The following is a 27,622-nucleotide window of genomic DNA, read 5'->3' as shown; positions in this document are numbered from 1 at the left end:
TTGCCAAATCTCCATTTACCCTACGTGTTCATCTCTCTCGTCTTCAAACCTCCCCTAGAGAACAAAACAAGTTGTTTACTTTGATCATCTGATTCATCTCCTGGATAAACCATATATTCCCCTGTCAGTTTTGCTTTGCGGATTAATCGGATCGACAGTGTAAGTAATTCTTTTCAGTACTGCTTTGTTAACTGAGATTGTAACTCTAATGGTCATAGTAGGGTAAATATCGTCTTCACATGCAACTGTATGTTGGTAGATAACCTCTGGTTATTTTTATGATTCATATATGATAACTGAACTCACATTGTGATTTGTGATTACTGTTTGTGACAAGTTTTATTATTTCGTAGTTTTATTCGGACCACAATAACATTTTCACAAGATGTTGACAAGTTTTTTCTCCGTCCAGGTATCTGAGAATGCATAATGGATCCTAGAGTGGATCCTAGAGTAATGGATAAATCTTGGATGTATACCGATATAATTAGCACGCATTATCAAGACGGAGTCGATGCATTTATAAATTTTGCTACGCATACATACCAAAAGGATATTGCGACTGGGAAACAGAAACAATACAATGATGGCAAAGTTAAGTTTCTATGTCCATGTGTGAAATGTCTCAACGTCTACGTGCACAAGCCAAGTAAAGTTAAGTTTCACTTATATTTTTCTGGATTCATTCAAAATTATTCCGTATGGACTAAGCACGGAGAAGGAGATGAGTCATCATGGTGGACACCTCTGGATGGTAATGGCAGCGACGGTACGCACTCTGATGAACCAGCACATGCTGCAGAGACTATAGGAATGGTTAGTGCTTTATTAGGAGAAAAAATTTCAAAGGAATCTGAGAAGATGCAACAGATACTCAATGATTCTGGGAAACCCCTATACGAAGGATGCAAGGATTTTACAAAGATATCTGCAATGTGTGATCTGTTTAACTTGAAGAGCAAGCACGGAGCTTCCGACAAGTTCTTTAATGAAGTTCTACCACTGCTACAATCCATGCTCCCTCCAGGAAATGAGATGATGAAAATTACATATGAAGCTAAGAAGGTGATGAGAGATTTGGGTTCAGGATACGAAAAGATACATGTATGCATCAATGACTGCATTCTCTATAGGAAGGATTACAAGGATGAAGTCGGGTGTCCAACTTGTGGGGAATCAAGATGGAAAGTTGACGACACCACCAAAGAGGTGCATGAAAAAATTCCGGCAAAAGTCTTGTGGTATTTCCCAATTATCCCAAGACTGAAACGGCTGTTTCAATCAAAGAGAATTGTCGAATATTTATTTTGGCACGCATTCAGAAACAACATAGAAGAGGGTGTTTTAAAGCATATGGCGGACTCACCAGCATGGAAAAATATAGACGAAAGATATCCCGTAATTCGTGATGATCCTCGAAATCTGCGGCTAGGCATTTCGGCTGACGGGGTTGACGTAAATAAAGGCATGCAAAAACAGCACAGTGTGTGGCCAATTCTGATAGTGATTTACAACCTTCCGCCAGAATTGTGTATGAAGATAAAGTTCACCATGCTGTCATTAATTATCGATGGGGGGCCTTGTAAGGACATTGATGTTATGTTAGAACCGTTTGTCGAGGATCTCAAGTAATTTTTTGAGGGAGTCGAATGTTTTGATGCGCTGAAACATGAGATGTTTACTCTACGTGCGGTTGTTTTATGGAAACAATAAATGATTACCCGGCTCTCGGTACTCTTTGTGGTTGCCCCTACCAGGGGAGAGACACCTGTAAGGTGTGTGGGAGAAATACTTACTATGTCAGGCTCCAACATTGTAGAAAAGAGGTTTATATCGGGCATAGAAGATACCTACCATACAAGCATCCATTCAAAAGTCAGAAGGGGTACAACGGAAAAGAAGAACATGACAAGGCTCCGGAACTTATGACCCCGTCAGAAATATACAATGAGGTAAAGTCTATAAAGAATAAATGGGGAAAGGGACAGAAGAACATTGTGGTGGAATTTGTGAATGATAACACTGTAAGCGGTGGAAAGATGAAGAGAATCGAAAAGACCATCGACCCAATAAAGGAGAAGGGGAAGGGGAAGGAGAAGGGGAAGGAGAAGGAGACCGTCAGGCCCTACTGGAAAAAGTTCAATATATGGTTCCGGCTCCTCCCCTACTAGCGGTATCATGTAGTCCACCATTGCATAGATTTCATGCACGTCGAGAAGAATGTATGCGAGAGTATCGTTGGAAAATTGTTGAACAGTGAATTTAAGTCGAAAGACCACCTTTCTGCTCGAATGGACCTGAAGGAGATGGGTTTTAGAAACGAGTTGCAACCTCTGGAAAATGGCAAAGGGGGATATACACTAAAGGCAGCATGTCACACATTAATCCCGGAGGAAAAGGAAAAGTTTTGTGCAACATTATCCGAGATAAAGGTTCCACAAGGGTATTGTTAAAACTTTTCAACCCTGGTGAATCGAAAAGATAGAAAGCTTATCGGACTAAAATCGCATGATTATCACATGCTAATGGAGCATTTTTTGCCCATTGTGATTAAATCAATTATGCCGCAGGCATCAAGATATGCTATTATCAGTTTTTGTTTCTTTTTCATGGCAATATCTAGCAAAGAAATCAAGGTGGCAGAGCTAGAAAAATTGCAGTCGGAACTCGTTGTGACGTTGTGCTTGCTCGAGAAATACTTTCCTCCATCATTTTTCGACATCATGGTTCATTTAACTGTGCATCTTACCAGGGAAGTGCAAATGTGTGGTCATGTATTCTTTCGATGGATGTATCCGTTTGAAAGGTGCATGAAGGTCATTAAAGGGCATGTGCGAAACAGAAACAAACCTGGAGGAAGCATTGCTGAAGGGAACCTTGCGGAAGAGACAATTGAGGTTATCCATGAGCACCAACAAAGCATGAATGATACAGTCAGAATTCCACCAGAAAAATTCAACACATCTGACACTGGCGAAGATTCTTATTCTTTCATTGGAAAATCGATCTCAAAACCAAAGTTTCCTCGTGTTGATAAGGAGTTGTTTGATAAAACGCATTTCTATGTGTTGCGGAATTCGCCTGAAGTTGAACCTTACATTGAGTAAGTATAACTAGATCTAAGAAAATAACCTCATTTTTTGTTTAGTGTTTGATTGTGTCCGGATTTCTGTAAAGATAATAACATTAATCATTGCACTGTCCAGCCGAGACAAGGATTTTTTGAAGGAGAAATATGTTGGTACGAATGATAGACAGCTAGATTAAAAACATCGTAAAGAGTTCGCCAAATGGTTACAAAAAGTGGTATGAGTTTGCAGTAAATATCACTCTTGCTATGTAACTTTTGCGTTGATACGGAGGCTAATACTTATAATGTATTTCAGGTTGATAGTGAGTGGGCAGACTCTATGGAAGACTTCAATCAGGACTTAAGGTGGCTATCAAACCCACCGGATCCACAAGTAGAGACATACGAATCATATCACATCAATGGATACCTGTTTCGCACAAAATCTCATGATGGTTTCGTTAACCAGAATAACGGAGTTTACGTACAGGCAACTGACATGCACATTAGAAAATCGGGGATTACCCTTAATGAGGCGGGTTATTATGGTGTTTTACAAGAGATATGGGTGCTGACATATCATACGTTGAAAATGCCACTTTTCAGGTGTAAATGGGTTACCAAAGCAGGGGTCTCAAAAGACAAACTTGCCTACATTTTGGTTGAGCTTGATAAGTTGGGACACAAGGATGATCCTTTCATTGTAGCCTCCCAAGATAAGCAGGTATTTTATGTGCCATATCAGAAAAATAACAAAAAGTCTATTGTGTTAGGTGCACCTTCCCAAAGCTGGAAATATGCTGCTGGTGATGAGGTCGACGAGGAATTCAGTACGACAATTATTTGTCGGAATGAGTATATAATTTGCCTAAGGTAGATCAACTTGACCTTCAAAAGTAATACAGGGATGATTACTATCGGGACGACATTAAGGGTAGAATTGCAAGGAAAGCACCAGCACCAACAACAGTCCCTACTTCTCAAACGACTGCATCTAAGCAACCATTTCCAAGGAATAAGCGAGCCAGGTCATAGAATGTAGTTGTTTGTGTTTGTTAATGGATGAATGATTAGGTTGGAAAAAAAAAATTTCTTTTTTGAAGGAACTTTAGCCTTTGTTTTTGGTTTTGGGTTATACTATTTTGGTAATGATGATCATCATGGTACTGAATTTGGTACAAATTTAAGTCAGCAGTTTGGAATTTCCTATTAACTAGAGAATGAATGTATGGATTGTTGAAAAAAATTGATTCTTAAATCATGGTGGGGTTTTGTATGCAGACGGGTTTTAGCATTATTTTTGGATGAGTTTGGATTTGGGTATACTGATTGTTGAATTAATATTCTGTCATGTTAGGATTAGTAGTAATAGTACTAGGCTTGCAGTTATATCATCTACAGGTCATGTTTACTCCTTCTTAGTTACATAGGCAGAAAATCATTGCAAGATTTAATAGATTTCAACATAAACAAGTACAAGCAACATTCAAACAACTTTGAAGCTTATAGTAAACATTTCATTAAATCCCACACAAAGAGTTTCCAATTATGCATTCAGCAATACAATTTCACTCCCCCATCAAACTTTCAAAAGATTACAGTCTTGAACTACCAACATATCACACCTGAACCAAACTACCAAAAAACTATTTCCCAATTCACACCCAAACACCTGAACAAACTTCAAAAAACCAAAACCTCCCCAAACATAAAAGACTCTGTTAACAAAACCGACAGAATATTTTCAAAAAGTATCAAGAAACTTACCATCACCAATAGCAACAGATTCAAGAGAACTGGAAGACAAGGAAATCACTAGAAAAGCCTTTTCATAAAACACTTGCTAATCATTTTCAGGCTTTATACACATCCTAAAATTTTGGCTTCTTCTGGCGACTTTGTGGCTCTCACCACAAATCATCTTGTCCTCCACCTCCACCTCTTTCGCTATCTTCACTGCCAGATGGTGCAGGAGAAGTTCCACTGAAGTATGATTCATCATCGAAATAAGGAATTCTTGCACTCACACTCAATTCAATCCGTTCTCCCTCATTTATGGTTTGTGGGTAGATTTTGGGATTGGCAAGTTCATACTCAAATCGATTCCTCAGATGACGCTCATCATATGCAATTCTCCCAACTATGCTCTCTTCACTGCTATCATCATTCTCTGAATCCAAGTCTTCACCATCCTCCCCATCTGCTTCAGAACCACCAGATGCATCAGAATCATCCTCAGTCATGCTTCCATACTGGAGTGCTTTGGCTCTCCGGGCAACTTCCTCCTCCTGCTTCTCTTCCCATTCCCCATCCTTTCTTCCCCCCCTTTCCAAATATTTCTGCACCCATTCATCATACATCATTTTCTTTCGTCGTTCATCTCTTTGCCTCCGCTCTTCCTCCTCCTGTTGTTGTTGTTCCTCTCTTTGACGAGTTTGCTCTTGAATCCGATGATCAATTTCAGACTGTGCATCTTCTCTTAACTGTCGCAATTCATCTATGCTCAAAGAAGGGAGAATTGACTTGGCTTGTGCAAATTCAGGTGTTACCGGTGGTGCATTTGGAAGATTTCCGATGGAATTGGTTGAATTCTGGGCAGGATCAGCCATACTATCAATTTAGTTTGCTAAACCTAAACCTTTCCTATTCTGTTAAAGATCTCTCTGAAAATGGTAATCTCTCTGCTAATTAACCCCTCAAATACCCCATTGTTCCCATTCAATTCCATTTATGGCGCTTAGTTAACCGTCATGTCTCTTTGTTAACTACGCCCATTCAAAGCCATGTGTACGTACCCCCTTCACTCTAATAACCATCATTACCCTATCAACACCTATTTTCAACACCTAATTCCCATTAAAACTTCTACCCTCTTTGGAATTGCCATTAAGGGAGTATATGGTGGGTCACCAAACTTTGATGTTTATCTTTGGGGTCTTATTGACTCTTTATGTTTTATGCAGACTAGGAGATGGCATCACCAGTTGGGAGGCTTCATTGCAACCTGCTAAAAATGTTCTTCCTACTAGAACTGTCCTTCATACCAGAATGCCCATGCATTCTGTTAAAATGTTGAGTAGTTGGACAAGTTTAGTTATTTCAAAATACTAGTTTTTAACATCTAAAGATGGGCAACTTGGTGGATTGATAAGTTACCTAACTCTTCGAGGTCATGTGTTCGAATTTGGGCAAAAGCTTTTTATTAATTTTTCTGGCAAAACTGAGTATGGACATTTGCGGGCCTGTATATGGGTTCAAATTTGGGTCATGGTTAACCCGATTTGGGAACCTGCTTGTCATATTGCTGCCAAGTGTATGTTTTCGCCCAGAATGGCCAATGGACTGGGATTGCGTTCTATAGGCCTTTGCATGCATTTAGTAGGCATGTGCCTCCACAAAATCTCCAATAGTTGATCTCGGAGATTGTAAATGGATGGGTAGGATGTGTTAACTGTTGGTCTTCTCATCCAAAGAGCCTTAAGGTGGGAGAGCAGTTCTAATTTCCAATTCAGAAACTCTGTAACTTCCACATTCCATTTTGCAACTCCCAGTTCATATTCCAATAATTGAATCTATGTCGAAGCGAGAGTACTTCGAGTATTTGAATCAGGTTAATCAACCAGCCATGTCGAAAAATTTGGGTATTATTTATGAGCCATGCTGCAAGAGGACCAAGCTTAATGTGCATGGGAAGCAGGTATTGATTTTTGGTATTCTTGTACTCCCTCCGTTCCATTTTACTTGATGTTTTAGGGCTTTTTTTATGTTCCAAAATAGATGATAGTTTTAGTATTTTTCTCATATTCTCACTGATTTTCCCTTGCTTTGGAATCATACAATATCATTAATTTTTATTGTAATCAGTACTCTAATTTTAAATCTACTCTAGTTTGGTAGTATATCCCAAGTAAATTACTAGGGAATTGATAACTTTCTCTAAAATCCAGAAACTAAAAACTAGTCATTTAAAATTTTAAGAAGAATTAATATGGGTAGAATTGGAAAGATTTTATTCTCTATGGTATTTCTTAATCTCCGTGAAAAACTCTACAACGTCAAGTAAATCGGAACGGGGGGAGTAGTAGTTTTTGGTTTCTGGGTGTTGATAGTTAAAATTATAACTTTTTTTTTGAAGGAAGTTAAAATTATAACCGTAAATAGATATTTTGGTGAATTTGATGATGGTATTGATCCGAATTTCTCCAATTTTCCGAATTGGCAGGTAATACAAGTAAGTAGTAGTGATGAGATAGAGCCTGGTATGCAAGCAGATTCTGAAAGTGTTTGAGGTGTCAAGAAAGAAGGGCCAACAGTGCATGATAGATCCAAAGCTAAAGTGTTTAGTTCTCAGATGCCCCAACTCCAAGCTGCGAAGGAAGGATGGGTGGTGTATGCCGTTCACCCTGACAAGGGACAATTTGTGATCAATGAGGGTGTTGTTCTTGTAGAGGAAGAGCAGATTGTGAGTGGTGGCGCCAGGAAAGGATTTTATTCTGCACCAGTTCTTGCTACTAGCAAGGCCAAGATTCGAGAGAATGAGCGTCTTGGCCATCCCAGTGATACTGTAGTCTTCCCCAATTGTCTCATGTTGGCACCAGTGATGCATCAATTGGCAGAAGCTGCATATGATATTTACATCCTCGGTCCCGGTGAGATAACTGCTTCTAATGATGTGCCTTCTGATGTAGTTTTTCCCGTGCCTACTCCAAGGGGAAATTATTATGCGACAAGGCTGAAGACTACACCATAGGTGGATGCAGCTTGCAAGGAGACTGCACCAGATGTATGATCTGATGACAGCCCTTCCCTTCCAGATGGATTAAGTTAATCTGTGAATAAGTTGTTTTGAATTCTGGTACTTGTTGTTTTTGGATGAAAAATTAGCAGTAACATTGTTGTGTTTGGTTAATTTGGGTAAGGAACTAGTGGTATTGTGGACAATGGGTATGGAACTAATGGTATTGTGGATGCTGATGGTTAATTTGGTGGTTATGTAATTTTGATGTACTTTGTTGTGTTTGGTTGAGTGATTTGGTTGTTTATTTTTGGTTTTGAACTGGATACAGTGGCTAAGAAGGGTCTCGGAGGAAGTTTTGAAAAGGTTTAATATAGAGGTAGGAGATTGATTTATAGGGTTTATAGTCTTATCACGGTAGACATAAGAGCTTTTCCAACTGGTAGCATAGGTTTGATTAATGTCATAGAAATAGAATAATATAGTAGTATTTGAATGTAATAGAAAGCAGTATAATTCCTTACCAGAGTCAAAGAGAGGTAACTGAATAGCATATTTTTCAGCATACAAGCTCCATAGAGCACAAGACCTTTCAGAATCAAACATGTAGAACCTTAAGCACTTTAAGTTGTTCCAAATCCATTGATGACCAAATAAAGACTGAAAGCAGGTGATCAGAGTAGAAGTATAAGAATATCTGAAAAACTCAGGGTGTTTATTGAGTAGTGAGTAGAATTGAGCTTTCAAAATTTGAGAAACCTGTAAATTGGAATCCATCCCATAGGATTGAAGAGGCTTAAAATTTAGGGTGTTTATTGAGTAGTGAGTAGTATTGAGTTTTTTCAAAACACTAATTATAAACATCTAAAGATGGGCAGCTTGGTGGATCGATACGTTACCTAACTCCTTCGAGGTCTGCGTTCGAATATGCTCAAAAGCTTTTTATTAATTTTTTCAAAACGAACTTTTTATCCACGCTATAAAACCGGCATGTCTATAGAATACACACTATGGACACACATATACTAGCGTGTCTAAATAAGAACCTTTTGGCCACATTTTAATTTGGCGTGTTTATTAAAATGTTGAGTAGTTGAACCAGTATAGCTTTTTCAAAACACTAATCATAAACATATAGAGATGGGCAGCTTGGTGTATTGGTACGTTATCTAACTCCCTCGAGGTCATGCATTCGAATATGGGCGAAAGCTTTTTATTAATTTTTTCAAAACGAACTTTTTAGCCACGCTATAAAACCGGCGTGTCTATAGAACGCACACTATGGACACACATATACTAGCGTGTCCAAAGAAGAACTTTTTGGCCACACTTTCAGTTTGGCGTGTCTATATGTCCTACACTATGGACACCCATATACTGGCGTGTCTTTAAATCGTACACTATGGACACGCATATACTGGCGTGTCCAAAGAAGAACTTTTTGGTGACACTTTGAATTTGGCGTGTCAATCAATCATACACTATGGACACGCATATACTGGCGTGTCTAATGAACCAACTTTAAAACCATACCTTAAATGACGTGACTAACCTTTTGGACACGCCATATATTGGCATGCCCAATACCTAATGTGGCCATAGACTGGTCTATAAACACGCCCAATACCTAATGTGGCCATAGACTGGTCTATAAACACGCCCAATCAAAAAATTGAAGTTAACGTGACTAAACGATTGAAATTTTGACACGCTACTAGCCATGGCGTGGCTGAAAGCACTTATATGAACACGCACATTGAACATGGCGTGTCTATAGGGTAGAAGTATACCCTGTAGACACGCCAAAACCAAAAAGGAGTGACAGGGAAATTTATATTTGGCGTGGCTAAAGGTCATTTGTGTATTAGTGAGTGCAGCACCAGTCACTCTTGACCCAGCTATTTTTTTTGACACCTAAGAAGAGGTTCATGTATATTGAAACTCCTGAGCTATTAAGGAGAAGTCCTAGGCTGGTGAGGAAGTCCATTGATGCAAGAACAAGAAGTTTGGGTAGTGTCCGTGGTAAGAAGTTATTTGTTAATGTGGATGATGATGAGGTTGTGGATGCTGAAATATCAGTTGAGTCAAGACAGTTAGAGTTGGAGTATGAAAACATAAACTCACAAATAATGATCCAGATGTTTGTCATCCCATTGGTGATTGTAGAAGTCCAGTGGCTAATGATGCAGAGTTGGGTATTGAAGTGTATACTGATTTTGTGAACAACTACTTTGGGGGAATGGACTCTTTTGATTTCTTACATCCACAACTATATAAGAAAAAGGAAAATGCAGGTAATGTTTATATCTCACTGATTTGATTGTCTGCGTATCTTTATCTGCATTTTAACTTATCTTCATTTTTTTGTAGATGAAGCATCAAATGATAACAATTGTGGTGTTATTGAGGAGTATGACCCCAAAGGAAAAACACCAATAGTTGATGTACCATTTGATGGTGATAGTGGTGATACTTCTAGTAGCTCTGATTCTGAAGATGATGAAGGGACTTTATCAGTTCAAGTAGTTGCAGAGGATGATGGTCATGAAACAATATGGGTCAATCAGTATGAGAAAGTTTGGGGGGCACATGTAGAAGTTGTTGAAAGAAAAACCGACTTTGATGATGACACTGGTGATACTGAGCAATTTGTGGATGTTGATACAATCTTTTTGGGGATGGAGTTTATGGATAGGCAAGACTTTAAAAAGCACTGAAGGGCATATGCAGTGAAGGAAAAGTTCTAGTACAAGTTGAAGCCTAATGATAAAAAAAAAGGATTAAAGTTAATTGTAAGTATAACAAGTCTCAGGGTTGTGAGTTTTTTTATATATGCAAGTGTTAGAAGTCATGAACCTACCTTCATAGTCAGAAAGATCAACCTGGAGCATACATGAGTGACTGAAGGTATAAAAAAAAATAGGACAGAAAATGCATAATTTGTAGCTCAGTTTTTGTATGATAAGCTGAAGAATGGAGACCCAATGCCAAATCCTTTCAGTTCACAAGAACAATTCCACACTACTCATAATACCAGTGTTCCCTATCATGTGGATTGGAGAGCTAGAACAAAGTTACTAAAAAGAGTAAATGGCAGTTATGAAGAGTCTTATAGACTGGTTTTAACATTTTGTGATATGGTGGAGAAAACCAACCCTGGGTCTATGACAAACTACACATATGGAAGGTGAGTTCCATTTTTTTTCCACTTTTGTAACTGTGAAATTGAATATTAATGTACATAGTTAGTTGCTTATATGTTTCATGTTTTTATTTCAGTGTTGATGGTTGCTTTGAGTCCATGACAATCGCCTTTGCAGCACCACTAAAAGCATTTCATGCTGGTTGTAGAAATTTGGTTGGGTTTGATGCTTGTCTTTAACTGGAATGCATGGTGGGTGTTTGATGGCTGCAACTGCATTGGATGCAGAGAATAGGGTAGTGCCATTGGCTATAATGGTTACTAGAAATGAAGTTGGTGAAAATTGGTACCTGTTTTTGAAATGGTCGAAGTCTTATATTATAAATCACCCTAGAGCAAAGCTGACTTTTATCTCAGACAGTCAAAAAGGGTTGTTAGAGCAACCACAGTGGGCGATCAAACCCATAAATATGATCTAGCAACGAGACGCAATGGGACGGACTAAAGAGCAAAAACCTGACTATAACCAAATTTTAGACTATATTTGGTCTGGGACCTAGACCAAACCCAAATATAGTCGAGCGAACTTAAAATGTACGCTTGTTAACGGGCGAACGTATAATGTACGTTTCATGTGGGGCGGTTGTATAATCCCCGTTCCATGAGTTGTTGTGTATGGCTCACATTATATCTTCGCCTGGCTACCCATCAGGCATATATTATATTTCCGCTTCACATATGGGATCACATTATATGTTCGCTCGATCATATATAGTCCACCACCGTAGCGTTACAACACGGACTAAATCCAAAATTTGGTCTTTTTTTTGCTCTTTAGTCTTTGGTTTTGATCGCACCACTGTAGTTGCTCTTAGAAACCATTTTTTAATTATTTCCAGATCATAACCAAAGATATTGTTTCAGGTAAGATGGATTGGTTGAGTTTGTTTGTTATATGTTAACATGCTTTATATGGTTTCAGTGATTCTTATTGTTTTTTTATGTTTTCACCTGCAGACATATGTATGCAAATTTTACAAAGCTACATCAACTGGTATGCAATGTTGCACTATGTTAAAAGGAAAGACATTGGAAAGTAATTCCTTCAACAAAATTATATTATTTGAGATTCTTAGATTTTTGCCTTGGTTAGTTCATAATGTTACTTTTATGACTAGGTCCACATGGATGAGCATTTGAAGTTGTCCCCATCAGCAGCAGCATATATGATGAGAGAACTCCCAAAACAGTGGTTTAGGGCCTTCTATGATCAATCCACAAGCTCTGAGCACACTAACAGTAACTTCTGTGAATCCTTCAACAACATGATTGACCCAATGAGAGACAAGCCCATTTTGGAATGATATATGGTCAACTCATTATGGGTATGTTTTATAAAAGAAGAGCTGAGGCAGATAAGTTGGAACTTGGACAGTTGGTGCCTAGTGTTTTGAAGTTGATCAAGAAGATGCAGAAATGCACAGGTCACTTGAGAGTTAATGGAGCAGTTTCTGGCAGATTATATGAGGTGAATAACATTGAAACCAATGATCTATTTCAAGTTGATATTGTTGACAAAACTTGCAGTTGCATTCAGTGGCAACTTAGAGGAATTCCTTGCCTACATGGTATATGTGTATTGATGGATATGAGAATCAATTGGGCTGAGTGAGTTTTCTTCCCTACTTTTTTGTATGTTTTTTTCATATATAATGGCTCTGTTTCATATTGAATGGGTCCTTTATTATTGATTCAGGCAACATTAATGATTTTTTGTTTTTTTGGTGGAAGTTATTGCAACAAATGCTATCTGGTTGATTCTCTGAGAGCTACTTATGCTCCTGAGATGGGTTTATTACTAGGTCCAGAAGAATGAGATGAGGTAATGTACAACTTTACCCTTACTGTACATGTCCTTATATGTAATTTACATTTTTATTTTTGGAATCTTTCACTTTAGTGAAAATATTTCTTTATTATTTAGGGTTTTCTTCTTTTCCCTTTCTCTTATCTCTTTCTATTATTTTCTATTATTTCTTTCTCTCTTGTTTTATTGTGCATCCAGAAGACAGTTTCAAAATGAGACCTCCTATTGACATCAGAAAACCAGGAAGACCATGTAAGAAGAGAAAGAGAGCTTATGATGAAGGTCACACAAAAATGAAGGTTAGAATTTGTACAAGATGCAAGACAATTTGGCACAACAGGAGAACATGTGTTGGTGCACCTGTTGGATCTAATCCATAAGGAAATAGGAAGAGAACCATGGTTCGAGGAGGATCTCACTCCACTTATTAGCCAGATCCAGCTGAACTTAGTACCAGTAGGAGAGGCAGTTGAGCTACAAGAGGAACAAGAGGGAGAGGAGTTGCTTCATCTTCATCTGCTATTGCTTCTGCATCATCTTCTCAACCTACACATGTTGTTGCTTCTGCATCATCAACAAACACAACAGGTGGTAGAGGATCCATAGGAGGTAGAGGTTCAAGAGGTGGTAGAGGAAGGTCTGGTAGAGGACTGCAGGTGCATCAAACACTGTCACGGAGCATTGTAGGTGTTGGTGGTCTGACTCAAACACTGTCCAGACTTTCACAGTTCCAAAACCAAAAGGAAAGAAGGTTACAGTTCCTACTACTCAATAAGTAATGTTGTATGTTCTTGATTATGTTTTATTTTTTTGTTTTTAAGACTACTTTTGTTACTGCATCTGTTTGCAGCAGTTGGTTAGTTATCTTTTGGATGGTGAACTCACTTTTGTTATGATCTTAATTTTAATATGCTATGTTATGTTATTTTGATGGTGTCAGATTCATGAAATGTTCTTTTTATTGTAATTGTATCTCATTACATTTGTAGATCTTCTATTTTCTTGCATATTCTGCCATTTTCAGAGATGTCTATTTTACATTGGATTTTGCTGCTTTGAAGAAAACATCAGACAACCATTGAAAATCAAGACAGTGGGAGCATTTGAGGTAAGCAATGTTATAGTTGAGTACATTCTGGTAAGAAAAGCATCACAGTTCCCTTACACTTCTTCTTCTTGCAGGGTTGGTTCTTCCATGGACAATTGTGGTGCATATGGCTATTCTCACCACAAGCAAAGCAGGAATATGGAGTTGGAAGTTGAACTTTCATGGATCTTTTTTGGTTTGTGGCATCTGCAAACCACTCAAAGTATGAGCAGATTGAGCATCTCAAGAACTTCTCAGCAACATGATCTTCAGTTTGACCTTTCAACAACTTTCTCACTCCATTACAAGGTGCATTTATACACCTTGAATATATCCATGGACAGTCAATAGGATCATGCATTCCAATCTCACATAAACAACAAATAATGTTGATGTTGCTTGATCCATCAACCACCCTACTGATGCTTGCATCATTTGAATTGCTACACATTTCACTTTTGCCTCCACCCATTTTTGGTTTGAACATGTTATATGTTTTGGTTGTTGGAATTGAAAGATGGGTATGAATGTGTGCAGGGTATATAAAGAAAAGTGAAATAAGACTGTTGGGAACGGTATGATTTTCTGCCACGTCATCGATATGCCACATCGTCGATCTACCAGACACGTCATCAACAGGTTAACCCCAGTTAAAGATGTTGAGTTAGGATAGAGGGTATTTTGGGGACATTTAACACAGTTTTTTTGAAAAACTGTTATGTCGCCCAAACTATGACTGTTTTATAGATGATTAACAAAAGTATGATGAATTTGTGACTGAACTAAAAAGAAAGTATGAGTATTTTGTAAATGACCCTTCATAAAACGGGAGAAAATATCATTTTTCTTGAAACGGGAGAAAGTATCATTTTTTCTGAAACCGAGTGAAAGTATACCTTTTCCTTACTGCATAAGGTTATGCCCCCGAAAAATATAGGATATATAAAAAGTTATAGTGGACTAAAAGGGAGTGACAATTTTGTCTAATGAAAAAGTAACCAAAATTTTCCATGTGACGGGAATCTTTTAGGAATATTCTATCCAATCTTTTTATCAAATTACACATTTGTATTAGGTTTCATTTTATAAAAAAAAATGGCCATAAAAGCGATCATTCCATTTGGGCCTTCCGGTTGGTCGACCCAATTAAATCTAATCATAATCATTAAAACTAATCATATAAGGGTAGTTAGCTATTATCAAAAAAGGGTGGATGTTGGATGGTAACCCTATTTTAGTTTAGTACCATTAGGTTTGCCTCGAAGATTTAAGTATGCCTCAAAATAGGGCATATGGAACAAATCTATACCTTGACTTTAATACCTATAAGTCACAATTCGATTGCACCGTTCACAACTTCGTCATTCTTCATCATCATCTTCGCTCAGCCCCTCAAGGGATCTCAACACTTACTTACACCAACCAAGTCCAAGCAAAAGATGAATAATGTGAAATGAACGATAAAATAGGTAAATAATTGAAATTTTATGTAACGTTGTGTGATTTCAAGATAACTGAATGGAAACTAGTGGGGTGTATATATGGGCGGCGGAAAATAGTCGTTCCGGGACGTACCCGTCAACGATGGTGTCTAACTGAGTAGTGGAAACATTATCGCAAGCAGCCTACAAGGGCACTGGCGATAGAGGATCGCTCGATAAAGATTCTATCGCCGCTCACTTTTTTCGAATTGGCGTGGCCAGTTTTTTTGTTTTTTTCGAATTTGCGCGGCCAGTTTGTTATGAAACTTGGTATGCCTTGTAGAGTTTTTTAGTATGTGCATGCCATAGGAACCTGACTATTGGTTTTGCTGTTTTTTTTTTCTTTTTTGAAGCAGGTTTCGTTACTTATTCGTCTTATCATGCGAGCGATAAAGTGAAAGAGACATTCAACGATTTTTCATATTAGATTAAACTTGAACGAACAAAAATTAATTATTTGATCTTGAAGGACCTAAATCAGTGTCCCATAAGAGCAACCACAGTGGCCGAGTATAACTAAAAATATGGGATGAGATCGTAACGCAGTGGGACGGAGTAAAGATCAAATCTCAGCCAAAGATCAAATTCCAGATCATATTTGGTCGCGACCAAATCCCAAATCCAGATATAGTCAGGCGTAAATTTAACGTACGCTTGTTGCTGGACGTAAATTTAAAGTACGCTCGTTAACGGGCGGAAAGGAAATTTACGCCTGTTGATGGGGCGGACATCAAATGTACGTATGAGACAGGTGGATTCCAAAACTACGCCCGATGAGGCGGATCGCCAAAGTCCGCTTGTCGCCAGGCGGAGATATTAATCACGCCTCTTCTGGGCGGACACCAGGTTTACGCCTCTCTGGGGCGGATACCAAATTTACGCCCCTCCCATCACAGAGGGTCTGAGGCTGGGGATGTGGAGTCACTGCAGAAGATGCTTGGAAATTCAAATCCTGAAGAACCCAATGAAGGATCATCCATTGCTTCTGATGATTAATGTGTAAGATGCGTCAGATATTCAAATTCAGGGGCATTAGTGGAAGAACAGTGTTAGCTTTAGCTTGATGTCCCTTTAGCGAATCGTCAGCAACATCATCTTAAATTTACTTTTGGTTGTATATACTGATAAGATTTTGGTAAGTCTCTTTGCCCTACCCTATACTCAGTAACATATGCATTTTTGCTGAACAATCAGTGACTATTTTACCGGGAGATTTAATAATAAGAAAAAGAGAAAGATGTAACCAAGGGGTATGTGAAATTTTTGCAGTAGATTTGCAGATTTAATCAAGTAAGCTGATGTTTCTTTTCTTTTTTTATTCTTTTTAAGTTCTCTGCCAATGAATGGCAAACCTATAGCATCTCAGTTTCAGGACTAGGAGTTGCACCACCGCAATATTAACATGGCTAATGTGCTGATGTTAGTTATGAATTGAATCTCCGGACCTACGAAATAGAACCCTGACATTTGTTTCTAAGCTTGTGAGATAAGAACATTCATGAATCAGTTTTGGTCACTAGTTACTAGAATGAAATTGCAAACTCATATCACAGAGCACTCCCACACAGGCGTAAATTTTTTTTACGCCTCATTAGCAGACGTACAATGGTCCTTCCGCCCCATTCAGGCGTACTAGAATACTTCCGCCCTTGTGTATGTATACGTGCTAAAGAAACGTGTTATCGCCAGGCGTAATTTTATTTTACGTGCGTTGGCACGGTGAGATGATCATCCGCCTGACAAACGGGCGTGATTTAAAACCCCGTCCCACGTGAAACGTAATTTATATTTACGCCCGTCGTCAGGCGGTAATTTAACCTACGCCTGTCTCAAACGTAATTTAAATCTCCGCCCACAAATCAAACGTAACTGAATTATCCGTCCGTCTTCAAACGTAACTAAATTATCCGCTCGATCAAATTTAGTCTTCATCCCGTAGCGTCACAGTACAGAGTAAACTCAAATTTGGTCCCGTTTTTTGGTCTTTGATCTTTGGGTATAGTCGTACGACTGCAGTTGCTCTAAGGGAAATATAAATTTGTTTAATATTCTCTTTTTTATCAGACATGTAATAGCTGTCAAATGCATCTTCACTTGTTGCCGTAGTTTCTAATAAATTTAAAACGAGAATGAAATCCCAACTTTCCAACTTTTTTACACTTTCCAACTTTAACGCACACAGTGGACTTGTTCACCTACTCGTCAAAGAAGGAAATCCCAACTTTCCAACTTTTTTACACTTTCCAACTTTAACGCACACAGTGGACTTGTTCACCTACTCGTCAAAGAAGGAAATCCCAAACCTAGCTACTAATATCCCAATAGGCTTTTTATACTCTACCTTTGGGAGGAATCCTAATCCCGTCCTCTCAGATTTGAAAATGAAATAGTATTCCCCATAAAGTGATTTTATTCTCTCCAACCAACCAAACAGATCAAGTTAAATAGCAATGCATCTGCGAGAATAAGTAAATTTTTCACTTGAGCAAATGTTTCCTGTAATGCGATGGTAAAGTTGTTTGAGTAGGATCCAAATACGGCAGTGGACTTTAATAACCCTAATGTGCAGAGTAGTCACTTTACTACCCACTCACGTTAGTTTCCCCTCATGAAACTGTGATATTTATTACTTATTAGACTCATCCTGAGAGCGAGAAAGTGAAAGAGACAACCAAGACCAGACTAGTTACTGGTAAGGAATTGTTCGTGAAATTCCACTGTATATTAGCCAGAGAGATTAATGATGTTGCTGATATACCAGCCAAAGATGTTACTGCTAAGAAATACGAAAGAATATTATTTATTCTTTCGAAGCATAGTTTGATAGAATATGGATAAGAAATATCCATAGCTTTGTTATTTCTACTGTTCATAATGATGGTATAGGGGTAGCTACACCAAGACTGGTTGTTATTGAACCTTAGTTGTTTTTATTTCATGCAAGTTTAATTATCAAAGAAAAAAAAAAAGAGAGAAAGCAAGAAAGAGACAAGAGAACCAAGGATTTTCTCATGCTAGATCAAAACGGGACGAACATAAATTAATCAATCAAACTTTAAGGACCTAATTTATAATACTCAAACAGTTCAAGTTTTGTATGCACATGCTGTTTACGTAAATTAAATAGTTAAAAACTGGATCGTTGATCGTTTAGTTGGCTTTTTTTTGGGGGGGGGGGGGGAATTCAAACTTGTAAATGTTTTATGTTTTACTCGCGGGCTGAGTTGTCAATTTGACATGTCATAAAATTTCAGATCGAACAGCACACGTTGGTTTCAGGTGAGATAAAATGAAATTCCATTCGCTTAAGAACCGAAGAACCAAAAGCTAGTAGTATTTCTTCAATGAAGTTATTGAGTCTTGCAAACCCAAAATCAAGGTGGCTCTTTTAAATCTCCGGGTAATTGAAGAATAAGAATGTACTGATGATGATGGTGATGATGACCTTATTTTGATCTTGAATTTACAGTACAATGGCAGAGACAGAAGTAATTATGTGTGTTAGACGATGATGAAGGTGGTGATTTAGTAACGGATAATGATGATGATGAAGAAGAAGATGGGTCTGATTTTACAGAATCTTATGTTTTGGTGTGAAAATCTAATTGTTCTTCACCAAATAATCTAACATTTCTCCTTCTAATGAGGGGGTGGCTTCCTCATCCTTTCCGGTCTTCATCATCTTCCTCTATTACTTCATATTCATCATCAGTTGAGTTCCTTGGGTGTGTATACTTATAAAAATTCTAACTTTCGATTTCCTGTTAATTTAATCAAAATAGATATAAATTCAGAGATTGCTTAAGAATAACAGTAATCAGCCCAAATCAGAAAATCAAAAAAATAAAAACAGAGCAAAATTAAGATGGTTATTTTAAAAAAAGTAAAATATTGGGGGTTAAGTTGAACTGAGCTTATCAATGGGTAATCAGAGATTTGAAGAAGAACCCATCATCACTTTTGTAATCCTAAATGTGGATCTGTTTATGTTCTTTTTCGTGTGATTTTCAAAAAAATAAAATCAATGATTACAACATCTTTGAAACCGAAACCTATTATCAATTTTCAATTCTCAAATCCTTACACACAAAATTAATCAACTACAAGAGCCATCAATTGGATTTTCTTAGATAGTAAAAGATACTTACTTACAACCCCTAAATTTCATCCGAGATAGTGAAGAAGAAGAGTAAAGTAAAAGAGAGAGAGAAAGAAAGAGTCAGAAAATTCATCGTTAAAGTCGATCACATGGGTTTCTGCAGTTATTTCTCTTTCCTAATTCTTGACGTGTGACGCGAGAAATCCACATCTGCTTGCCACGACTAGATGACACGTCGGAACGCGTGCAATTAGCTAGGAAAGTGCGCGTTTTCTAGCATTTTCCTTTTTCTAGCATTTGCAAGAGTACTTCTATCAATTTTCTATAATTCGTTTCTCTAATCCTTTAATCCTTGTTAAGCTCTCATATAATGGCGACTCAGGGTGCTAACGAAATTCTAGTTGATCATCCTCTAATTCTAGTTGATCATCATCCTCTACTGCCTCAACTAAAGAAAAATGAACAACTATCAATTCCAATTGAAGAAATGTTAGCAAAGTTTGACAGAAGTAGTGAGCATCTTTGGCGTCCTTATCAGGAGCTAATTTGCATACACAGAGTGCATGAAAAGCTTCACAAGGCGACGGAGCCTAGTTCATATGCTCCTTTAATGGTATCTATTGGTCCCTTTCACAGGGGAAAAGAATCCCTTAAAGCAATGGAAGAATGCAAGCTGCACTATATGAGAAACGTTCTAAACCGAACAAGAGAAGAGCATAATTTTGATTCAATACAAAGGGTATTCAAGAATTGCGTTGAATCTATTGGGAAGATGGAAGAAAAAATACGCCAGTGCTACTCGGAAACCATCAACCTCGAAAGCAAGGAATTTATAGAAATGATGGTGGTTGACGGTCTGTTCATCATCGGAATCTTCCATGCATTAACAGGAACGAAGCTGGTAGACGACAAGTTTTTATTTCATAACATTTGGGGGAAGAATACGCTTCTTTGGGATCTCTTGCTCATGGAAAACCAGATTCCTATATTTGTTCTCGAACGTTTGTTCAGCCTAACAGCAGATCATAAGAACCATCCAAAGGGCATGTCCTTTCAAGGGGTTGCGCTGAACTCTTTCAAAGACAATATTGAGTTGCCGAGAAAAATCAACACTATTACCAAGTTGAAACTAGCATCTCTGGGGGAAGGTAATAAGCACTTACTCGATCTAGTAGCTAAATCCATGCACCCTGATATCCATCCCAATAATAAGCATGTTGTTCAAAAAAATTGTTCAACCTTCTCAAAGTGCACAAAGCTGATCACAATGCTTAAAAATGCGTTCCTGCAAGTTTTCAAGTACATCATCATATTTATCGCCCCTACACCCAACAGTTCTCATAAGTTATCAGGAAGTGTAATTCCAAGTGCGACAGAGTTGGCACGAGCAGGAGTTAGCTTCGTAATAGGCCCCAATGATGGCAGTTTCCTAGATGTTAAATTTGACGACGGAGTGATGACCATCCCTAGTCTTGTAGTCGGCATAAATACTGGTCGTTTTTTTAGAAATCTCATTGCTTCTGAGCAGTACTTTGATCAAAATGGATCTCCATATTACATGACCTCATATGCCATATTCATGGATAACCTGGTAAGTTCTCCTGCAGATGTCACATTGCTTCGTAATCAGGGAATCATTACTCATACTTTGGGTACCGATGAGGATGTATGTAACATCTTCAATAAGCTTTGTTCTGACATATATTTGAAAGACGACTACTACGCTGATATACATAAGAGAGTGAACATATATTACTGTGACCGTTGGAATTTCTGCAAAGCAACATTGAGGAGAACATATTTTGACAATCCATGGGCGGGTATTTATCTGGTCGCTGCAACTTTGTTTCTCATTCTTTCACTCATAGGGGTTATAATAAGGTTACTTGAGTACGTTAAATCTAAAAAGGCGCCCTGAACCCTGACATATCAGGGAACTGTTTGTGAAACTCCGCCTTGTTCGTGTTCTTTCCATTATGATCGAACTTAAGCAAGATGGTTGCTCTCACTTGTAGTTGTTTTGGCTTTTTAACCGTTCAGTTTTGATTGTTATGTATACTCATCTTCTTTACTAATGCAAGTGCTTGATTTGTTTTTGTTTTGGCTCGTATCTACTCACATAAGTAAATATTCTCATTTCCTTATATATATATATATTTATATATATATATATATCACTACTCGAAAATACAACAATAGATATATCTGACTATGAATTATTCACCATCAGGCATCAGCTATCCAGCCTATCCTAGTTTGGATCGAAGCCTCTCTGAAGCATGAAATTCAATCCCACGGGCCTTTTCTTCGTAAACTACATTTGTTATTGAAGTTGCATACAAAAACAAAAATAATCAACACTAGACGAAAATAAAGTAAAATGTCATGTCGCCAACTTATTCAAATTTAGAAACCAGCCTAGTTTAGAAACTTTTGGAATACAAATTTGGAAACCACCAGTTTACATTCAAATTAAGAAACCCGCACAAAATTCTGAAAAAAGAGTTCTTGAAAAAAAATCCATTAAATTTAGGAGTATCTGATAACTTTCCAAATTTATCAGTCTCCAGTCATGTATAAATAGAGGTAGTAGTAGAGGTATTCTCAAACTCAATCATAAGTCAGCAGCAGATAAATCACACAATAGAACAAGCCAATATTTTTTTCCTGCGAAATAACAGCAAAATTTGAAGAATTATGGAAGTCTCTTTTCAAGTTATGTGCAGATATTGTTGTCTCCTGTTTAATAGTATTCTCTCAGGCTGGAAAGGCTTACACCTTCAGTAATTCTCGAATAGGTGTATGTAATATGGTTGAATGGTTCCTCGAAGAACAAAAGAAAGATAAGAAACAAGAAAATAAGAATATTCACAGAAGTAAGAATTCTACACAATGCAGAAAAAAAGCTGGTGTTGGGAGTGGGAGTGATTGCTTTTGGTGGGATAATATAGAGATTGAAGAACTCAATTCTGTGGAAAAGCTGAAGTCTGTCGGAGAATCTTTGGCAAATTTGAAACAAAATCTGTATGCAAGAAAAGAGAAACTTAAAGCACCAGGATCGTCACCATTGTCAGCGTCTTCTTCAACAATTGAAGACTCGATCATGGAAAACAGAATTGTGGAAGACACTGCAACAACTATTACAGAAAAGCATGAGGCTGGGTAGACTTGTTCGAAATATCATCCTAATCTTGATCTAAGTTTAAATCTTGGGTGGTTTGATGAAAAGGAAACTACGTCATTGTTAAGGAAGGGTGAGGTACGCAACAACAAGGCCAAGGGGACCTACCTTTGATGAGAAGGTGTGGTCATGATCGGGTTGAACAATCTCGAAGCCACCTCCTCACAGATTTGTCTTTGTGAATATCCAGATACTAATTTTTGGTTTTACAAGGTTTAAATTGAATAATGGTTTTCATACATCTGTAGGCTCAATTTCCATAGAAAAAAAAAATTCCTATTAATGCAAGGGGTTATACATCTTAAATTTCTTCATCGTAAAATTAAAAAAAAAAATTATGACGTGTAATCAAGTATTGTTAAAATAGTTCCTCATACCTGAACAGCCTTGGCTTTTGATTTTTCTATGATCCGGTTAGTACTTCCTTTGTAAGTTGGTTTCTGATGAGAGCTAGATCCATAATCACCCAAGCGACCTAGGGTCTGCTATAAGTTTAGAAACTCTTCCTTGCAAAGATTGTCATAATGCAAAGCATGGCAGTGGCAGATTTCTAAATCAAAATTTGAAATATGTTCCTGCTAGCAGGTCCATTGATCAGGTTGCAGCCCTCCCACTTCAACATGTCCTCTTGGGCCTCAACATTACCCTCTTTCAGTCACAATGCACATGAAAGACCAATTAGAATGATAGTTGCAAAGATCCCAGATTAAATAAAAAAAGAAAGTTAAATCATCCTAACCCCTTTTAAGAATCAATTTATACTTTAGTTTAGATCTCGAACTAGACATATGGTAGGAAACATCAACAAGTGAAAATAAGCTGAGCACTCACAAGAACAAAAAATGCATGAACGAGGGACAAAACCTTTGGGAACACTAAGACCACTATTTTCAGTAACCTGATAGCCGAAACACAAAACTCAATAAACAAAAACACTTACCGAGTATACAAACAACATTGCGAATTACATCGAGAAAATTCCAACTGAACAAAACAAGGATAAAAGCATAGTGGTGAAGGGAGACTGGCCATCTCTTTCAAAAGCCGTGTCTGATGGAAAGGCCATATTTATGGTTTCACTACAAAGCCCAGGGATCCAGTCAATCAAGTAACTCCAGTCAGCAAGGGGAGAGTGCTCATGCATTGTACTCCACCGAGAAGTCTCTAATTTGAGAATCTCACTCTGACTCAAATTAGAGAAAGATAACTGGATTGCTGAAAAGACATGACTTGCGGGAATACGAAAAACCTATCCAACCTACAGATTACTGGCTGCTCCAGATGGATATACGAAACAGTAAACGAGACAGATACTAATACATAACAAAGAGAAAAATAAGAGTTATAAGTTCATGGAACCTATTTTCACAAAGACTAAACTACATAACTATCTCAACTTCGTAAAAACATCACCATAGATGCATAAATTAAACTGAGTTTTTCTATACCAACCCTACAGGTAGTAGTAACATGTTTTCGTGTTCCACTTATTAAATCAAAAAGATGCAAGAGAAATAACGAGAAAACCTGGTTGCGCCTGGTCCAAAACGAAGACTTATAGCTAATCCTCCACAAGATAGGATGTAAGAAACAAAAGGACAAATCTTGATGTGCAGGGGAGGATCTACAACTTAACTTAGGCTAGCTCAAGCCATCCCCAAAAGTCCAAACAAGCATTTTTTTTTTTCACTACTGAATTTGGTTAGAATGATAATATAGGCCTGAAAAACAGGCTTAAGCCAGGCCTAAAATATGGGCTGAAGCCTAGCTAGCTTCTCAAGCCAGCCCTTAATCAGATTTCCAGCTCTGCCAATGATGTGGCTCCAGCTAGCAAGGAAACATCAATTGTCGGTCAATTGGGATACTCAAACCTTAGCAAGAGATAATGATAAGCATGCTGCCATGTTACTGAATGGGATATAATGTTGTCTGGTATATGTATAAACACCCTCGACTCCTCTTCGTTGCCATCAACTTCCTATTAATGCAAGGGGTTACACATCTTAAATTTCATCACCGTAAACTAAAAAAATTTATCAACTTACAAATCTAATATTGCTAAGCAATCCCCATAAGCAGGTACTGTTCAAATAGTTCATCATACCAGAACAGCCTTGGGTTTTGATCCATCTAAGATCCGGCCAGTGCATCCTTTGTAAGATGGTTTTTGATGAGAGCTAGGTCCATAATCACCCAAGCGACCTGGGAACCTGCTATAAAGTTTGGAAACTCTTCCTTGCAAAGGCTGTCATAATGCAAAATTCGAAATATGTTCCTGCTAGCAGGGCCATTGATCAGGTTGCAGCCCTGCCACTTCAGCATGTCCTCTTCCTTGCTAGATTACAGAAAGAGACAGTTAAAATCATCCAAACCCCTTTTAAGAATCAATTTAGAAACCCTTATATTAGCTAATACTCGTCTTAATTTAGATATTGAACCAGACATATGGTAGTAAATTATTAATGGAAGTTTCATCCTATGACCAATTAACATCGACAAGCGAAAATAAGCTGAGCACTCACAGGAACAAAAACGCATGAGCAAGGGACAAAACTTTTGGGAACACTGCAGAGAGCACTATCTTCAGTAACCTGATAGCCGAAACACAAAAGTCGATAAAAAAACGCTTACTGAGTATACAAACAGCACTACAATCACATTAAGAAAATTCCAACTGAACAAAACAAGGACAAAAGCATAGTGGTGAAGGGAGACTGGCCATCTCTTATAAAAGCCATGACTGATGGAAAGGCCATATTTATGGTTCCACTACAAAGCCCAGGGATCCAGTCAGCAAGGGGAGTGCTCCTGCATCGTACTCCACCTAAGAAGTCTCTAACTTGAGAATCTCACTCTGAAGTCTGACCCAAACTAGTGAAGGGTGACTGGATCTCTGAAAAGACATGACTTACGGGAATAGACAAAACCTATATCCAACCTACAGATTACTGGTTGCTCCTGATGGATACGACCAGTACACAAAACAGATATTAATACACAGCAAAGTGAAAAATAAGAGTTATAAGTTCATGGAACCTATTTTCACAGAGACTAAATTGCACAACTACCTCAGTTTCATAAAAGCATAAGTTTACAATAGATGCAACCCTACAGGTAGTGGTAACATGTTATATGCTTCACAAAGTTCATAACAGAAACCATTTTCATGTTCCTCCTATTAAATCAAAAATGTAAGAGAAGTGAAAAGAAAACCTGGTTGCGCCTGGTCCAAAAAGAAGACTTATATCTAACCCTCCACAAGACAGGATGTAAGAACAAAAGAACAAGGATTGATGTGGTCTCCAGCTAGCAAGGTTTGGAACATCTTTTATCGATCAATTGGGATACTCAAACCTTAGCAAGAGATTCAATATAATGATGAGCATGCTGCCATGTTATTGCACAGAAATCTTTCCAGTCATCGAATGGATAATCACAAAAATTACAATAAGATATAATGTTTTCTGGTTTATGTACGAACACCCTCGAGTCCTCTTCATCGCCAACTACTTCCTCAACACATAAGATATAGCATAAAAAATTACTAGTATCTGCAATAGCATACAAAGAATAGTTATTTGCAAACCCATTTAAATTTACCCAATATATTGATTCCCAACCTTTGGAATCAACCTCCATCTCGAAGATATTAAAGCAATTTGGAGAATTCTCATCCTTTATAATATCAAACAAATGGAGAACTTTTTAGTTCTTTGCTATCAATATCGAAGTAAATAAACACCCAAATTCACTACAAATCCAATTCAAGCAGTTTTCCCAACAAACACCAGAAAAATGGAATACAGTACTCAACATAGAATAGGTATGTCTACTCAGTCTCCAAGAACTTGTTTCCGGGGACTAAATCTCCCAATTCCTCAAAATGCAGACAATTTTATAGTCAAGTGATCTAAGTGGATCAAAAGCTAAACCAACACAAGAAAGTAAAAGATCATTACAATATTGTACAGTTTCTGTGGGATAAAATGGGTCATTCATAGAGCCTTGGGTTTCAAAAGGGGCATTGTTGAAACTACTACTATTGACATCAATAATGAAAAGAAAAAAAAATCATATATTGGGTTTCTTCCATCTGATGTGATCAATCCAGATACTATTGGGGGATTATGTGTACAATGATTTTGGATGAAATGGAATCAGAGATGAGTTATAACCATCGTTTTTGATACAGATTTGAAAACAAGAAGTTGATTTGATTGGTAAAAATAGTAGAATCTGAACTAAAAGAATGGTATTATTAACTAAAGACGATGATGAATATAAGTTACCTGAAAAAATTGGATTTCTGAAACAATCCCTGAATAACGAAAGCTTTCTACTTTGAGAAATTTGAGTTAATGAATCTATGTCCAGAGTTGATAAAATATTGAGGATCTCCGGTTTGGCGAACCGAGTACTAAAAGGACCGTGGGCACAGGGAACCTCGAAATTACTTGGGCGTGTCACTAGAAGTAAAATCAAAAACCACATCCCATCTATTTTTGTTAGTGGCTATTTTACCCTTAGTTGATTAGTGTTCATTAATTGTTTTATTTGTCAACTAATGTTAATCAAACTTCAAAACATGAAACAAGTGAAAAATGTTGGTTATGGTAATCTTATTTAGATATGATGAATTAGAGCTGTCAACGGGGGCAAGCTAGGGTCAACCACCCTAGCTTGCCAAGCCATGGACGGGTTAGGGTCAGCCATAATCCTAGTACTATTTATGAACAAGCCCAAATCCCAACCCTATCCTTAGGCGGGTCAGTCCTGGCGGGTTGACGGGTTGGCTGGTCAATGTCATCAAAATAATTAAAAAAAAATATAGTTGTGAGTGAGAAGACTCGAACCGAGGTTAATTAGGTGGTCAGTTATATAAAAAAAAGTAGTTTTGAGTGAGAAAAATCGAACCTATGTTAATTAGGTGGTTAGTTAACATACAGACCACTGGACTATG

At 37.7% G+C, this 27,622-nt stretch overlaps 2 protein-coding genes and 1 long non-coding RNA gene across 6 annotated transcripts; 1 reads left to right on the top strand and 2 right to left on the bottom strand.

Annotated features, from left to right (window-relative positions):
* Nucleotides 1–4,977: 4,977 nt before the first annotated feature.
* Nucleotides 4,978–5,679, bottom strand: LOC113335289 (cilia- and flagella-associated protein 251-like). The gene has a single exon (XM_026581391.1). It carries the CDS (start codon nucleotides 5,677–5,679, stop codon nucleotides 4,978–4,980), a length of 702 nt encoding a protein of 233 aa, XP_026437176.1.
* A 12,926-nt stretch (nucleotides 5,680–18,605) lies between these two features.
* Nucleotides 18,606–21,575, top strand: LOC113335194. The gene is made up of 2 exons (XM_026581318.1): nucleotides 18,606–20,629; nucleotides 21,089–21,575. The coding sequence occupies exons 1-2, from the start codon at nucleotides 19,852–19,854 to the stop codon at nucleotides 21,397–21,399; spliced, it is 1,089 nt and encodes a 362-aa protein (XP_026437103.1). The 5' UTR covers nucleotides 18,606–19,851; the 3' UTR covers nucleotides 21,400–21,575.
* A 330-nt stretch (nucleotides 21,576–21,905) lies between these two features.
* LOC113335177 lies at nucleotides 21,906–27,089 on the bottom strand. Of its 4 annotated transcripts, none has more exons than XR_003353212.1 (5): nucleotides 26,952–27,089; nucleotides 25,185–26,213; nucleotides 24,767–24,997; nucleotides 23,040–24,640; nucleotides 21,906–22,904 (listed from the first exon to the last, which is right to left on the bottom strand). It is a non-coding gene; the product is annotated as an uncharacterized LOC113335177 (long non-coding RNA). The 4 variants fall into 4 exon arrangements; XR_003353211.1 differs by having other exon boundaries at nucleotides 21,906–24,640; nucleotides 25,185–25,620; nucleotides 25,876–26,213; XR_003353210.1 differs by having other exon boundaries at nucleotides 21,906–24,640; nucleotides 25,185–25,253; nucleotides 25,876–26,213.
* Nucleotides 27,090–27,622: the final 533 nt, after the last annotated feature.

The sequence above is a fragment of the Papaver somniferum genome, unplaced genomic scaffold (genome assembly GCF_003573695.1).
Source record: "Papaver somniferum cultivar HN1 unplaced genomic scaffold, ASM357369v1 unplaced-scaffold_139, whole genome shotgun sequence".
NCBI lineage: Eukaryota > Viridiplantae > Streptophyta > Magnoliopsida > Ranunculales > Papaveraceae > Papaver > Papaver somniferum.
This window is presented reverse-complemented; position numbering and strand designations above follow the sequence as displayed.